The sequence below is a fragment of the Manduca sexta genome, chromosome 11 (assembly GCF_014839805.1).
Source record: "Manduca sexta isolate Smith_Timp_Sample1 chromosome 11, JHU_Msex_v1.0, whole genome shotgun sequence".
NCBI lineage: Eukaryota > Metazoa > Arthropoda > Insecta > Lepidoptera > Sphingidae > Manduca > Manduca sexta.
Genome location: NC_051125.1, coordinates 10,972,003 through 10,988,780, shown reverse-complemented (window position 1 = coordinate 10,988,780; position 16,778 = coordinate 10,972,003). Strand labels below are relative to the sequence as shown.

The following is a 16,778-nucleotide window of genomic DNA, read 5'->3' as shown; positions in this document are numbered from 1 at the left end:
TGTCCTCACTAAAATTATACAGTTGGGCTTTTATTCAAAGAAAGCGTATGACTGTAGCTGTGAGCAAAACCTAGTCAAAATAATGAATATATTTAAAAGTATAATGATGTCTTATGTTTACGCGAATGTCAGACATTAAAATTAAACAATATATATCATTTTTTTCGCGATAAAATCCGAAAAATAGTTTAATTTTAATATTTAATAGTGATGCACAATGTCCTGATTCCAAAATTAGAAATTCTTGTGTTGTGGGAACAAGGAACTACTTGATTTTTTATCCCACAACAGCTCTGAGACTAATATTTTCGGACCACATAAACATTAGCCGGGTCAATGCGAATGATGCCGCAACCTAGCACACTTATCACGGAAGATAATACTTAAAAGAATTTTAACATAAAACCTTGTTATAACATCAATATAACACTTCATACAATACTGCTTATACATGCTTGTTTCACTTAAACAGAACTACCACCAACGATAAAACCAAGCGATTACCATATAAAAAGAAAAGCGAGCGTCGACTTCCTTGTTCGTTTACCTCAGATTGTACACATTCCAGCCATAGAGCCAACGCGAGGGACATCTAATAATATTTATACCAATAGCAACGGTGAAAAAGGTTCGAGATATGAAACAGAACTCCTGGTTGGGGATAAACTCCCGACAATACCGTGTATAGCCATTTTTATTCCCATTACACCCGCGGGAGTCATTTTGGAGGCAGAAAACAATGAATTGCGTAATTTCATTTGCAATTTTTCATTTGACATTCTAACAATTACTGTGAAACAAAGGGATAAAAGAATTGCGTGGTGCGTACGGAGATTAGTAAGTTTGGAAAGGGTTCAAATTGAATATGATGGATCTGTTTTTAATGCAATTGGATGTAGGTGTTGCTTTGTAGGTAGGTCTATCGTTTGCGATGATTCTCGATATTTTGCGTATTGTGTCGTTAGACCACGGTAGAATGAAACATGTAATATTTTATGGAAGTAAAATAAATATTTTAAAACTAGTTGTATGCTACAAAAGTAGCTAAACAAATTCAAAATTTCCAATCGCCTTTAAACTTTTGTGTCCGTATCAACAATCGTTTTTTCCTCACTTAAATACACTTCACAAGGTTAAATTTTTTTAGATAAAGAAAAAAGAAAATATCCACTGTAGATATGCGTAGAAGCGATTTGAAATATTAAATTATTCAGCTAGTTTTATGGCTGAGTGTAAATTATTGCATCCTTTTTCTCACTACTCATTTCACTAACATTAAATTCCCCGTTTCAAATCTAGATGGCGTTACATTCGCCGACATTGCAACCTGTTGATGGTTCCATTATGAGTTTATTACGTTTTGTAGTTGCATTTATATCAACTTTGATGGCACTGTTGGGATCGTCTGAAGAACAAGTCTTTATTCTTGTACGTGTAGACGTCTTAATGTTTAATCCCTAGTGAAATTGTAATAACATTGTGATTGTTCTTTGATATTCATCTAGCAGTTCTAGGATAGGTCGTTTGGATGTATGCAATATCTATTTATGTTACTAAGCGCTGTAAAATTATTGTTGATATTGCTTGACGGCTTTTCGATTTTGAAGTTAAAAATAATGATTTCTTATGTTTACGCAGATTTTATCGCGCTTTTCATATTATAATTTTTTCCTAACATTTCGAAGGCTGCAGAATTTGAGGTTACGGGGCGGACCAAATTATAATTTAAAAAACGTAATAAAATGCGCAAAATAGTTTTATTTCAAAGTTAAAAATAATATAAATTTAAATTAAGTAATACTGGTTCATATGACATTGATTACGAAAGTAGAAAAGAAACATAGCTCCATAAACTCGATAAGACTTAGTATTTTGTTGTATCCCGGCTTTGTCCGCAATTAAGCGGGTTTGCTAATATTTTTTCTTACTTCAATTTCTCAGGTTTCGAAGGCACCCACGTCATGATCTTCGTTGGTTTCGGATTCCTGATGACGTTCCTCAAAAAGTACTGCTACAGCGCTCTAGGGTTCAACTGGTTGCTGGCTGCCCTTGTCATCCAGTGGGCGTTGCTGTGCCAGTCCTTCTTCACCATGAAGGACAATACCATCTACATTACTAAGAAGTCGTTACTTGGTAAGTGTTAGCAGAAGCTGATCCAAACAAAAATGTTTACTGTTAACAGTCACGCATTATTTTATGAAGTTACAAGTTTATTAAGTGTATTAGGCAATGACGTTTTACAAATAGACGTGCCATACACTAACAAAATGGCACATAAAAACGGCGCACTAAGTATTTGCTATAGTCACGTACCTGTACATATAATTACAAATTGGCTCGAAGAAGGAATAAAAAGATGCAGCATACATTCGTTAGAAAAGGATATATATACATCGACAGTTACGTAACAACGTTAGTGCCACACGATCATTGGCCGTTAAGTCGGGCAATTACCTTACTTTCGTCTTGCCAGTATTGAGCTCGGACAACGTATCTATGTAATAAAAACATCTTAGGTGTAAGGTATGAAAAAGGATTTTGAATCCCCAAGCTACATTTGAAACAAAATATACACATGAGAGTTTTTAATGTGCCTTATTCTGATCATTTCGTGTTATGCCTCTGAAATTTTCAAAATTTATTATAAATTAACGCATAACCAAAGCGGTTTACTAACAAGTCTTCGTATTGTGGTTGCCAGGCCCTTCATCTTCAAATTTAGATGATTTTCGACTTTATTTGCTTCATCAAATATTTCGTCTTGAAAATATATTCCATACCGACAGTCTTTGACAAACACAATAACCATAGCGACAGGTGAAGTCTGTATTAGGGTTGCCACTTTTTTTGGACAAGTAAAGCACATTGCATGCATGAAGTCAAAATGAAGACAAATTCTCTATAATTTATTATTTTGTTTATAAATATATTTCATTATTTTTACGAATAAAATATTCAAAGACGATCTGTTGCTTTTGTCTCGCCATTTTGTATTCTTCATCACAAAATTTAAACTCTTAGTGTGAATTTGGAAGTGGAGAGACACGACAATAAAAATAAAATTAATCCGTATAAAAAAAAAATAGGTTTATGAAATACTTGCTGCCATTCTACGCAAAAAGTCTTACGAACCATCGCAGAGGAATAAAATAATGCTAATTGAAGTATTGTCGCGTACTTTACGGTTCTCATAAAGTATACTAATACTAATATTTTTTTTATAAAGTACAAGTGGCAACCCTATCCGTACTGACAAGTCGAGTAGTCACTAGTGGTCGACTATCATCGGATGATACCGTGACCGCACAGACCAGCCGTCACAAGCTTCTCATAGCCACCACAATATGAGGCTAAGGGTCATGTTACACTGGTGATATGCGAATTATGTTTTACTGACACGTTAAAATGACCCCATCGCGTCTTTGGTAAGTGGCCTCTAGATATACCGGCCGGCATAATTGAGTCGACCATCGATCCCTCGATAGTCGTCACAATTATGCCGGCCTGTTACAAACTAGTTGAGGAGTTATGCGTGCAGAGACCTCTCCGTAGCAATGCAACGCAGACTTTTGGCCACTGACGATTGTAATGGCTGGCATGGATTAAACGGTGCGAAATCGTTGGGTACACGCCACGATACCGCTGCGGCCGCGCTGCGAACGCATTGATTAATGGTCTTGTTCCAAACACGAATCTAGTTTAGTTTTGAATCCAGTTCGATAGCGCTCTAAAAACATTACAGCTCAGAAACAAACATTTTCAAATTGTAAATATACTTACGTTATAACTAATATCAATTTTATTCAGACCTCAGAATAATCGTAACCTCAATACAAACCCAATCTAAAAATAATCCATTATATCCATTGTAGAGACGTAATACAGTATCTAGATTATTCTAGATGATTAAATTGATATAAAGGCTCTTAGAAAACTCTCCGAAACGGCAATAACAATACTGGAGACCAGATGTTTTGATTAATAAGAAACTTGGTCTCTACTTTAGTAAAAGCAATATTTTTAAAATACAATTTCCTTTTAATGCTACGACAAAAGGCCTTTTATTACATTACGCAACGTTCTGATATTGTTTTAAAATAAGTTATAATAAATTTACCTATAAAGTTTTCTCGGAGAAATTAATTTGATTAAACGTTTTATTTCGGCTTATTATTGTTTTAATTTTGTTTGAGCATCTTAAAAGGATGCGTTTAATATTTCTAGGATTCTGTACCTAAAAGGAACCATTATTGGATCACTCTTTGTCCGTCTATCCATCTGATGACATCCTTTTTCTTAGCAACGCGTAGAGCTATCAAATCGAGTTTACATCAAAAGCTGGATATACATTATCTTTTAGCTGTGAAAAAGTCAAACTTGTGAATCAAAGTACCTTTAAAGTTAAGTTTTTTCAAAGTTTGACTTCCAACACTTTTTTAAATTAAATACCGGGTAAAATTCTGTAATTTTAAATAAAACCTATGCGCTAAAACCTTGCAGAGGAAGCGCGTATTAAAAAATACGTCTATGGCACGTAAAAAACACGTCTGTAGAGCCCTGAAAGGCATTTTGAAAAATAATAAACCGACCAGATTCGAATAATGAACATATTAAGCAAACAATTTATTAGTTTATATCCGAAAATCCGTTGTATATTTTATAGTAATACGCTGGCTTTAATTAAATAAGTTGCGCGAACAATATTCGCATTTAACTTGGTGAATTTAAATTTCGAATTCGACATTTACCAGCGCGCAATAATGGTCCTATTTCTATAATTCCTACCAGTTGTATGTGTGAAGTTTTTAATACTTCTCTGAGCCTAGCTTTTGTACGTATTCAAAAGCAAATTCAAAATTGGAATAAAATGTTTTCACATTTTTTTTTTTTTTTTTGTAACGAGCAAATGGATTCACTCAAGTTGAGAGGTATCCATCTCCCATACACCCAAAATTTTAGAATGATAAATGCGTTGCCGGCTTATTCATAATTTACCATTAATATTAAAATGTATTCTACAATCAGCTCCTTTCATACAACCCTCCCATTCCCTAAGTCACAATTCCTGTAAATCAAATTCAGTATCGCCCGAACCACAGCTCAATCTGCTACTGAGCTAGGCGATGTATCTACTATTATTACCAGCCCTGCATTACATGCATCACTGGACACGGGCCTCTGAGAGGGTATTAACATAATAACCCTTAAAGAGTCCTGTCAAAGCATAAGCCAAATTACCGCACAAACATAAGGCCATAATGACGTGGTTATGTGACCGCAATTCAACAGCGAAAAGCAGGCCTAATATCCCCCCACAGAATATATCATTAGGTACAATTACTTTTTTATTTGCAGAAGCAGATATAATGTCGGCCACAGTGCTCATAACATTTGGGGCGTTGCTTGGCGTGGCGACTGGTCTGCAGTTACTTTTCATAGCTATCGTGGAGACGGTCATTGCCTGTTTGAATCTGTGGCTTGTGACCGATGTGTTTAAGGTTGGTTTTCGAATGGAGTTTGTTGAAAGATATCTTCGCCTATGTTGCATAAATATAGTTAAATTGTTAAGAGGTCATGTTTAGTAAATTGCATATTTGTTGGAATTTTTTTATGCGACGTTATGGTAATTGGCTTGATTTATGATTGAATTTGAATGTAGCTAGCCAAACTAGTGTTATAAGTTTTCTTAATATGACCAACTTCTCAGTAAAGTTATTTCGATTTTTAAACATCTCCATTGCGCGGTTAGTTACTACACACATACACACATCACGCACGAAGGGGTATGCAGAGGCGCAACCAGGACCCCCACTTTTCGCCAAGTGTGTTCCGTCCCTTGATGTGATAGGGGGCGAGCCTACCGCCATATCGGGCACAAATTCTAGACTCCGAGCTGACACTAGGCAGAAAAACTCAAATAACACTTTGCCCTACCCGGGATTCGAACCCAGGACCTCAGAGCGCTGCCGTACCGCGCATACAGTACAGTCAGCAACAGAAGTCGTTGAACATAATTTGTTTCCAATATTCCCTAAGCATTATCATTTACCATAAGTTGCTGATTAATTTAAAAACAAAACAACTTGTCATAATTGAACTACAAAAGTAGCTGAACGCTGTCAAACCATTAAATGCTAAACTAACTAGCGACAATTTTTATGATCTACAATAAATACAAACGTGGGTGAAATTAGCAAATTCTTTGTTTTATATGCAAGCTGTTTTTTCTATTCGTTAAATTGAACCCATCAAGCTTCAAGACACCAATATCGCGAAGCGCAGCGCACCGCGTTTTTACTATCAAAACATTGCCGAATAAATACAACAGTCCAGGATGTTAATTAAATTGTTATTTTATAACATACTAGCTTTGGCTCGCTACTCTGCCCGCGTGAAAAAGTTTTTCAAAGATAAAAGTCGTGCTTTATATTTACCCTGGATAGAAAGTAGCGTATAGGGCTTAAGAGTAATTTAGCTTCCTATTAGTGAAATATTTTCAAAATCGGTTAAGTAGTTCCTGAGTTTAGCGCATTCGAACAAACAAACCCTTTAGGTTTATATAATAGTATATATTGAAGTTAATAACCAAAATTATACATTTTTAAGTATGGACAAAACATCGTAATGTATTAGAAAGTAATATTATAACATTAATAGGAATAGGTTAATTACATTTTAAACATCCTATTTTATAGAGCACTGGCCGGTTTAAAAAACAAATGTGTAAATTCAAAATTATTCTGACAGGAGATTCTCCTCGAAGGTTTCAACGTAAACGTCAGTTTATTTTTCATATTTTTAATGGTGTACGAGCTTTTGCCCGCGGCTCCACCCGCGATATAAAGTTTTTCGGGCTAAAGTTTTCCCTTATAAAAGTCACGCTATATATTTTCCCGTAAGCCTATGTTCTTCCCAGGGTCTCAAACTGTCCCCATAACAAATTTCATCTTAATACGTTGGGTAGTTTTTGAGTTTAACACGTTCAGGCAGACAGATGCAGCGGGGGACTTTGTTTTATTATATATTTATGTAGAACTTTTTAAGAGGAACAATCCCGTCATACATCATTGTTGCATAACTTTAACCGTTTAAGCAAGGCACGCAACAGAAGCTCTCAAAACTAATAAATTTTGCCCGTTTTTGCAACATGTTTCATTACTGCTCCGCTCCTATTGGTCATAGCGTAATGATATATAGCCTATAGCACTCCACTAACAAAGGGTTATCCAACACAAAAATATTTTTTCAGTCTGAACCGGTAGTTCCTGAGATTAGCGCGGTCAAACAAACAAACTCTTCAGCTTAATATAATAGTATAGAAGTATAGATTCAATAATGAGATTCATCAATTAATGTATTGTCAAGTTATAAAATGTTTAGCGACTTTTGTAACATTGAAATGATAACCTTAATCTGTACTCTTCTTTGGTAAGTGATTTATGGTCCGTTTCAATGTTCAGGTGTTTTGTAAATTAGTATTTGTTCATCGACTTTTGTTGCTGACCGTACAACTATGCCACCGAGGCAGTCAGTTACTAGTTAGTCATATATTTTAAAAAGCTATGCTCTAGATAGGCTATTAGCATAGAAACTGACCAGTTCTCTATTTGTAGGCCGAGATATATGAGATGAACTTTAGCTGAAGTCTAAGTTCGACCTATTTGAACAGTTGAGATAAATGTGTTGCACGTTTCTTTGTTGAAAAACGTACTTTAAAAATATTTTTAAATTTTACTACGAAAACGTTGTTGCTTTTCATAATAACTATGTGAAAAAGATAGTCGTAACTGGTTTTATTTTGTACATAAAAATGAATTAATTTAATAAATTTACATATATGCATCTCACTTATTTTCGAAAAATCAAAAAGTATTGTTTTAAACATTATGTTATAATTTTTTTTATCGTGGCATGGTTAACTTGTAATAGATCTATGTACTTATGTCATGATTACAGAATATTTTGATCAAGTAGTCTGTCATCGGCACTGGACCCACTAAGTGCAGCTATGTAGTACAAGATGACCAACATCAGACACCAGTACCCAAAAAACAAAACCTGTTACACAAACATCTTGTCCTCACCAGGCTGCAGACGTAGGAGGATCTATTGCCATCCACACATTCGGGGCGTACTTCGGCCTCGGCGTCAGCATGGCCCTGAGGTACAGAAGAGAAGATACCACCACACCAATGAACAATGGGAACCCTGCCCCAGTAGTCGATCTTAACGGAGCTAGCTATACTTCTGACGTCACTGCTATGATTGGTACGTGTTTTAAAACTGCAGATATAATTGTATTAGATGGTGTAAGAGAATATCCGTCTATGAATTTCTTATTTATATGTAGAATGAAATGAGTAAGTCCCGTGCCAAATTATAAGAGGCATATTTACGTGGTAATAATTATAACCTATTAATCACCTGCTATATTATGTGAATCTTGATATGTACTGTATTTAAATAATAGTCTTTTAAATTCTAAGCAAACAGAGATGACTTGAGCACTATCTCAGTACTGAATCTAAAAATGAGATTAGTAGTATACTCAAATTAAATTAAAATCGCTCTCTAAATCTTGACTTGTATGTTCCTCGTTACAGGGTCGATTTTCCTATGGATCTATTGGCCGTCGTTTAACTCTGGCCTGACGAACTCCGACGCTGAATACCAGAGAGCTGTTATCAACACTTACCTATCCCTAGCTGCTGCTACTGTGAGTGATTTAAGAAACAAAATTAATAAATTTCTAGCCATGTTAAAATTAGTACTTTCGTTTTCGATGTAATGCTGACGATACCCTAAAACTTGTTACCGTCTTATAGATATGGATGAATATTGCATAAGGAAAACAGAAAGGAGAAACAGAGAGTGGTATAAAACTGTTTAATACAGTATACTAGTTCCTGCTCTTTCGATTACGATACATTCTCCATAAATGTTTCCACATTCACAATAAAAATTACCTATATAACACATAATACTTCTCTCCAGGTGACAGCCTTCGTAATGTCATCAGCAGTGAACAAGCATCCCGGCAGGTTCGACATGGTACACATCCAGAACTCCACGTTAGCTGGCGGAGTCGCGGTGGGATCTGTCTGCAACATGCACATAGGAGCGGGAGGCGCCATGGCTATTGGAATCGGCTCAGGACTGTTGAGTGTTATTGGCTACAGATATCTTACGGTATATGATTTATTTCTTTATATTATGGACTGGAAAATTTTGAGTTTAATTCCCAGAAAAAGCAATACTTATATATATATAGTATAATATAATATCAGCCCCGTATTATATACTGTCCCACTGCTGGGCACGGGCCTCCTCTACTACTGAGAGGGATTAGGCCTTAGTCCACCATGCTGACCTAGTGCGGAGTGGTAGACTTCACACACCTTCGAAATTCCTATAGAGAACTTCACAGATGTGCAGGTTTCCTCACGATGTTTTCCTTCACCGTTAAAGCGAACGATAATTCACAAATATTTATATGAACTTTTTAAATTTAATTTGTCCAGTCTTAGACGCCTCGGAAGTGCCCTTAGTTTTGCCCAACAAACCTTGAAAGTAATAACAATAGGTACCTATGTACTTTAAATTACTAACATTCATTCCAAAGATAATATTTGACTTTCCAAAAAATCCACTACATTCACGAATTACCACGTTTTCTATACTTGATTAATTTCATCCACAGCCCCGACTCACCAAAATAGGTATCCTGGACACATGCGGCGTGAACAATCTCCACGGAATGCCCGGAGTATTCTCTGGTCTTCTCTCAGTGCTATTCGCTGGGCTTGCATCAGCTCAAGACTACGGCACAGAACTTAGCAGTGTGTTTGAAGCTGTAGGACCGGTATTATTTCCTGATTCATATATAAATTTACTCTTGACAATTGAATCTTGAACAATTTAGGAGACAAACTTTTTTATTTTCATCAAACCTTTTTTCTCATGTATCACTAATGTCTCCAGCATGAACAACTTATATCAACTCAGATGATAGCACTGTATTAATGAATACCGGTGTAAAGTAGCAACTTTATTTTTGTAAGACTATGAGGGCGCCAAAAAACCCATCATGTTTTTATCGACAACGCTCAGAAATATCATAACTTCAATATTATGGTAAAAAAGATCCACTCGTTTGCAAATGTAAATCCTTACTTTTATGTTTGAGAGTATTGTGTATCGTTTGCAGGACGGCAGATCGGCCGGCAGCCAAGCTTTATACCAGTTCATAGCGCTGGCTGTTACAATAGGATTGTCATTAGTCGGAGGATTTGTTACTGGTAAGAACTTTAGCATCGTTATGATTTAAATCTGTTTTAAATGCGAACTTTTGTAGATGTATTTTAAGTTATAAATGACTTTTGGATGATCCAAAACGCTCTACGAAATCTTAATTAAGTAATTTATGAAAGTTTCCAAAGGTATTTTTTTGTCATTTATAATACATTAATTTCAACAACGAAACCATTATAAGTTGTTGTGTGACTAACATATCCAGGTGATTTTGCTGGTGAGAGAGGATATATTTTATATCTGCCCGGGTAGCGACCACCGTACACAAAATGTTAAAGCCCGCCATAGTGGCCCACGTAAGTGCATCAGCCTGTATATATCCGGTTTAAACAGGCCGGCATAATTGTGTCGACTATCGAGTGCTAATCATCTCTCGTAAGTCGATATTCTATTGGACCCCACTCCACTTACCATCAAGTGCAGTGGAATCAATATGCCGTGCCCTTATATAAAAAAAGATCAATATGAATTAGAGTAAAAGATCCTAATACCAACTTCATATCGATTTAACCGGTGACCTTCCCAACCAATATTAGACGAGCTAGCTAAAATAAAAACATTAATCACAAACCAACTATAAAACAAGTGTAAAATCTATTGTAATACGAGTGCGTTCAACTCACATCAAGTTTTGGTGGCAATAAAGACGATAATTGCAGTGTCTACTCTTGTAATGTCGCCGCTGGGAGCAAACGATTCTCAGCAAGGGACCTAGCGTCTGCCTTAAATGTATTCTTATTCTTAGACAAATAGATTTTAAGGTTCTTCAGGGGCTCAGTTCTAAACTATAGGGTTTTTGTATAGTGATACTGAGATAGCATGAAAACAATAGATATAAATTTTATCTGAATTAGAAATTTTATTTCATTGGTCTAGAGACAGTCTTGGAGACGGAGCAGACTAAATTTATTCGAACAAATTATCCCAAGTTGTCCTGAGTTCTAACAGGATTTGTCCGTGACTGAAAGAGAATTGACGTTAGGAAGATATCCAATCATAAAAATTTCACTAGTCCACCTGCTAATATGTTTTAAAAGTATTTTGCGCCGATTCCGATTAGAGTGGGACGAAGACCATTCACTAGAAGAAGACACTGTGATAAATGTAATAGAAAAATATTTTAGAGTGTCTTCACATCTCGCGTGTAGGTGTTCGAATACTCCAATAAAAATAAAAACATGTGCTCGGACGCTGTCTGGACTGCTTCCGGTGACATTGTTCTAAACAATGTTATCGGATATCTAGTGTTACAAAAATGTGATTGTTAAACTTTAATTCCCGGAATTATTGTTCAATGATTTCTTGTGTTTACGAGGATTTACGCATCGAAATGAAAGTATTTTTCGGATTGTCGAACCATGAATGCTTCTAAGTCTTAGAAACGTCGGGAGAAAAATAAAATATAGAAAACACAATATCATCCGAAAACTAGTTTTATTTCAATCGAATTATTGTAGGTTCTGAAAATTATGAAGACTGATTAATAGAAGATCACATTGAAAATAATGAAAGGTGATAAGAGAAGGATATTTTTCGAAATCATCATCACTGCTTAGAACACTACTTCAAGAACCCTTGCACGATACTGTTCTGTAGTCATCATCCACGACGTTCGATGTATCAGATGCATCATCCAAATAATAATTAAGTTGCATTGACTTCAATGCCATTTAAAACACAACATCGCTTGCTTCATGCTTGATGATGTACGTAGACAAAGCAGTGGATCTTTTACAAACTAGTAAAACGGTAAACGTAAATTATCTGTCCATTTCCACGCCACTACAATAAAACTATGAGAAAAATATCATTTTAAGTTAATAAATGCAAACGATTTGGTTATGCATACCAAATGCAATGGAATCCAATACGAAACCCGATCAAAATGGCAGATAAAATTTCACTGATCGCTGACAAATCGAAACACGGTGTCATAAAGACGGCGAATGCTCGCTGTTTTTGTGTTGTTAACGATAACAATCTTCACTAGTTGGAAGGGCAATACAAGAAGAAGAAGAAGAACGGTAAAAACACATAGGTACGTACCTATGCCGAAAATCGAACGATACAACGTACTTTGGCTACTTACATAGAGTGTTGAAGATGTAGAAGTGACATAGAACAAAAAAATCATGCCTTTTTAGTGGAAGGCAAAGGTGCAACACACCTGCATTATTTGGTTAGGAGGCGAATCTATTGTCAACTAACGAGCACAACTTCAGCCTCGAAGTTGCATAAATACCCAATATCACTGCCCCACCAGGGAACAATACAACTACGTCACCAAAGCAGTCCCTTCCGTTATTAAATTTCTTTGAGAAGCTATGCATGCATAGGAAAACTTTATGACAAAAATAGTTAACCGTCTTTAAAAACCACTAAAAACGAAAAATTAAATTACCTATATACTGGTAACCAATTTTGAAGTCGGTTGCTAATTATAATTAAACATTATTTTCATATATATGTTTATATATCGATTTAGCATAGCTAGCAATTTTAATTAGTCGTATAAAGAAACAAAAATAAGACAAAAACACAACTGAAAAAATCACAGGGAAGCGAAATGCGCAATTTCGATTACTTTGACGTCGTATCTATTCCAGTTCTCTTAGATTAAAAACTAAACTACTGAACTCATTATGAATTAAAACCTATAGGACCAATCTGAAAGTATATTCTCTCAACTAAAAAAAAGAATTTTCTAAAACGGTTAATAAATGTATGAGTTCTGAGGTAACAAACATAAAAAAACACTTCGAATTAAGAACTTCTTTCTTTGAGGTTGGTTAAGGATAATATTAAATGTAACAAAATTTCTGATAAAATAAAATTTTACCTTCTATTTACTTACTACACAATTCTCAGTATATAACGTCGACACGTTGTATCCTGGAGGCTTCATGTTAGTAATTACAATTTATACGCTTTGCTCGTGGTAGGATATATTTTATATCCGCCTGGATAGCGACTACCGTACCGGCATTAAAAGGTGTGGCTCACGTAAGTTTGTCGCCTTCCGAGATCAATCTGTGTATATCCGGTTCCAACAGACTGACATAATTGTGTTGACGAGTATTGACTGTCGAGGACTAATCATCTCTCGTCGCTCGACATTTTATTGAACCCGCTCCACTGACCTACAATAATCTTTAAGATTTCAGACAACTCTTTCTTCTTCATTCTTGAAGAAGTATATTGCGCTTCTACATTAGAATGGACTAACAGAACAAGAAGACAGGCTTACGTAACCGTGTCCGTTAAAGAACAGACTTTCGGTAGTCATAATTGGTCTTATAAACAGTTCCAACTTCGCCATGCTAGAATAAGCTGTTACTTTTAACCCAGTGTTCCGATTTACGTGAAAATATTTTGCTAACAAACGTTTTTATTACTTCATACGTAACGCGCCCACACTCACTTTGAGGAAATTACTAATTAGTTTGTCAAGTACAAAGCGGTTAAATAATTAAAAAATTACTGGCTTCGTGGACCGCCACGTTTTTTAAAGTAGGTCGCTTGTAACCTTAGGTAGTTATTGAACGTTAGCTACTCTGGTTTTGCTTGTGGTAGGAGATATTTATCCGACTGGATAGCAACTACCATAGTGGCCCAAGTATGTGTATCGCGTTTCGGGATTAGCCTGTGTATATCCGGTTCCAACAGATCGGCATAATTGTGTCGACTGTCGACGGGTAATCATCTCTCGTCAGTCAACATTTCATTGGATCTCACTTCATTTACTATTACTTAGCCGTGTCCAAAAAAAGGATTGTTGATGCAGCAAAATGTAATAAAGTCGGGTTCTCAGTCAAACCTCTAGTTGTAAGACCAACGTCAAGATGAACCGTAATGTTGTCAGGAATAAATATTATAATGACTGTTGCTTGAATTCGAACAATAACGTAGTAGAAAAATACTTTTATCATACTACGATATGTCTCTAAAAAAACGCACACTTACGCCACATGAAACTTTTTTTTTCTAATTACATCAGAACACCCGAAAATGTGGAAGGGCGGGAACTTGCGAACTCATCAAGCCTCCTCCGGCCAATTTTGTCTAAATAAGCGCGATACCATCAAAATAAGAAGTCCGAGCGGAGTTTTTAAGATTCCAAGTACCTCATGCATAAATTAATTTATTCCAGGTTTGCTGTCAAAAATGCCCGTGTTCGGGTCCCTTAAGGACGCAGAGAGATACGACGACCAAATCAATTGGGAGTTACCTTAATCGACCTATTTTAAAATTGCGCCTTTATTTTCTCGAAAAACAAAAGGTGAATTAAGATGTTCAATTTGCTGGATAATGAAGAGGAAAACAGGTTAATGTATACGAAATATAAGGAATTAATTTGAGATTTGAACGTATCTTATTACGCTTGTAATAGGATATTTTCGTAACGTTGTTTTGTATATTGTTTTTATTATCCAAAGATCACGAAGTTCACTAATTCGATTTATGTAAACTATAGTTTAAAATTACGTAAGTGAACATTGAAATGATGAATATCTGTATAATTAAGTATATTAACTATTTATATTACGAATGAAATATTTTATAGGTAAATGTATGTACATTTATAATGTTTATTTTTACACAACTCATATTTCTTTCAACCATTATCATAATTAAAATGCCTATTATATTGGTTCCGCTTGCAACGATTTATATTTCGAAGTATCGCATTCGCGCTGGAGCGATGTTGTTACAATGAGGCTTTGCAGACCGCAAATTACTGAAGAGCACTTATTACTTTATACCTAACTACAGAATATGTACATATGTAGAATATTACCTAGTCTATATATTTAACGGGTATGATGTACATTAACGGTTCGTTTCTTCATTGACTGACATTAAAGTTTATATTACTTTTGCCCTAATTATGACAGATGTATTAGCAGGTTTTATAGCTTTTACTTTAGCTGCTACATTTACTTTTACAGTCTTATTGTTGTTTCATCCGTGGTCAACTAAAGTTAACGGTCTTATACTGGACGAGCGTGCGATGCCTTTACCTCGCTGTGAATTCACTTGCAATTCGCCAGCCTTAACTTTACCTGACCACGGATGTAACCACCCTGCCTTAGAAAATAATATATAAAGGATGCGGCTTGTCTCATTATTCCTTTCTGTTAAAGTATAAAAGCATATGATTTTGCACACATTTGTAAAAACTGTTTTATTTGATTTGTATGTATAATTGTGTGTGTAAAAAAGTATCTGTGTTGCACTTTATATATAATTGTTACATTTAAAGTGACGAAATTTGTTCATTCGGAATTGTTCTTGCTAGTTGGTAGCCAATGAATTTGTATTTCGGATATGTGTTATCGGTTTAGGATACTCACAGACCGTGTCTAGTGTGAGGTCCACTAGTAATGTACTTTTAATGTCTATTTATTTATTATTATCAAGGTAAACTTACAACTAAAATTGACACTTTAAATTTATGAAGTTAATAAATGGCTAATGACAATTGTTCATATATAGGTACTAGTACAAGTTTTATCTTGAGGGGCTCCTTTTTCAACACTTAGCCCGTAGCAAGTCAGGCCTTTCTGCGTGTAGGTACTAGTACATTTAATAAAGGAACAGCTGAAAGTAAAGAACACAAAATAAGACATCTAGAGTTACAACATACATTATGGATAAAAAGAACTCTTTAATGTTAATAAGACTTGTAGTCATGATAAAGTCTTAAATGTTCTTTTATTTATAAGACGTGTGACATTATGTTTCGATGGTGCTGTAATAGTAAATAGAAGTAATAATAATAAGCATATGGTACATCCTTTCCAGGTAGTCTGTACAGTCAATGAAGATACTGACCGTAAATTTCCTTTGAGAATTATTAAATATTTAAAAAATATTATCAAGTGTATCTCCCAATTTGGATATTGTTATTATAACGAACAGAATTACTATTAAGTTATTATAAGTCAAATAGTATTACTAATTATCTGTTCAATATGTAGTGGCTCTCTATTAAAGGTGCTATTAGTTATAAATTGACTTTTATTTGTCATTGTGATTGTCAATAGGTCTATTGCCTAAACCTTTATGTGTGGCATTGTCGATAAAACGTACGAAAGAATGTTCCACGATCACCGCTGCACTCTTCTTTACCGAATACCTATTCCATTCCTTTAAGGACGGCGGTGCTTGAGTTTTCAGATATTATACCTGTTTATAGATTATAGATACAACTTAATATTAGGTAATTTTGTCTTCTACAGGCCTATGCTACAAAATAATCCATTTTCAATAAAAAAAAAACACAAGCACACACACACTTGCGTCTTTTTATCCCCAAAGGAGTAGGGCATAGGCGCATTTGGTGCACTCAGGTTTCGTCGTGCGTATTCCGTCCCATGATGTGATAAGGGATATGAGCCTATCGTCATATCGGGCAAAAAGTCCAAACTACGGGCGATAACCTAGTTGGTTGTGGAACGGACTGT

The 16,778-nt window shown here is 35.3% G+C and overlaps 1 protein-coding gene across 3 annotated transcripts in view; it reads left to right on the top strand.

Annotated features, from left to right (window-relative positions):
• LOC115454132 (ammonium transporter Rh type B-B) overlaps nt 1-16,325 on the top strand; it is a 31,869-nt gene extending 15,544 nt beyond the window's left edge. For all 3 annotated transcript variants that reach the window (XM_037437424.1, XM_037437425.1, XM_037437423.1), the window contains exons 3-10: nt 1,942-2,133; nt 5,356-5,498; nt 8,088-8,268; nt 8,604-8,716; nt 8,995-9,189; nt 9,701-9,862; nt 10,208-10,298; nt 14,462-16,325. In XM_037437424.1, the coding sequence (XP_037293321.1) occupies nt 1,942-2,133; nt 5,356-5,498; nt 8,088-8,268; nt 8,604-8,716; nt 8,995-9,189; nt 9,701-9,862; nt 10,208-10,298; nt 14,462-14,544 (1,160 nt within the window). In that variant the 3' untranslated portion in view covers nt 14,545-16,325. The remainder of the gene's footprint in view (nt 1-1,941; nt 2,134-5,355; nt 5,499-8,087; nt 8,269-8,603; nt 8,717-8,994; nt 9,190-9,700; nt 9,863-10,207; nt 10,299-14,461) is intronic.
• Nucleotides 16,326-16,778: the final 453 nt, after the last annotated feature.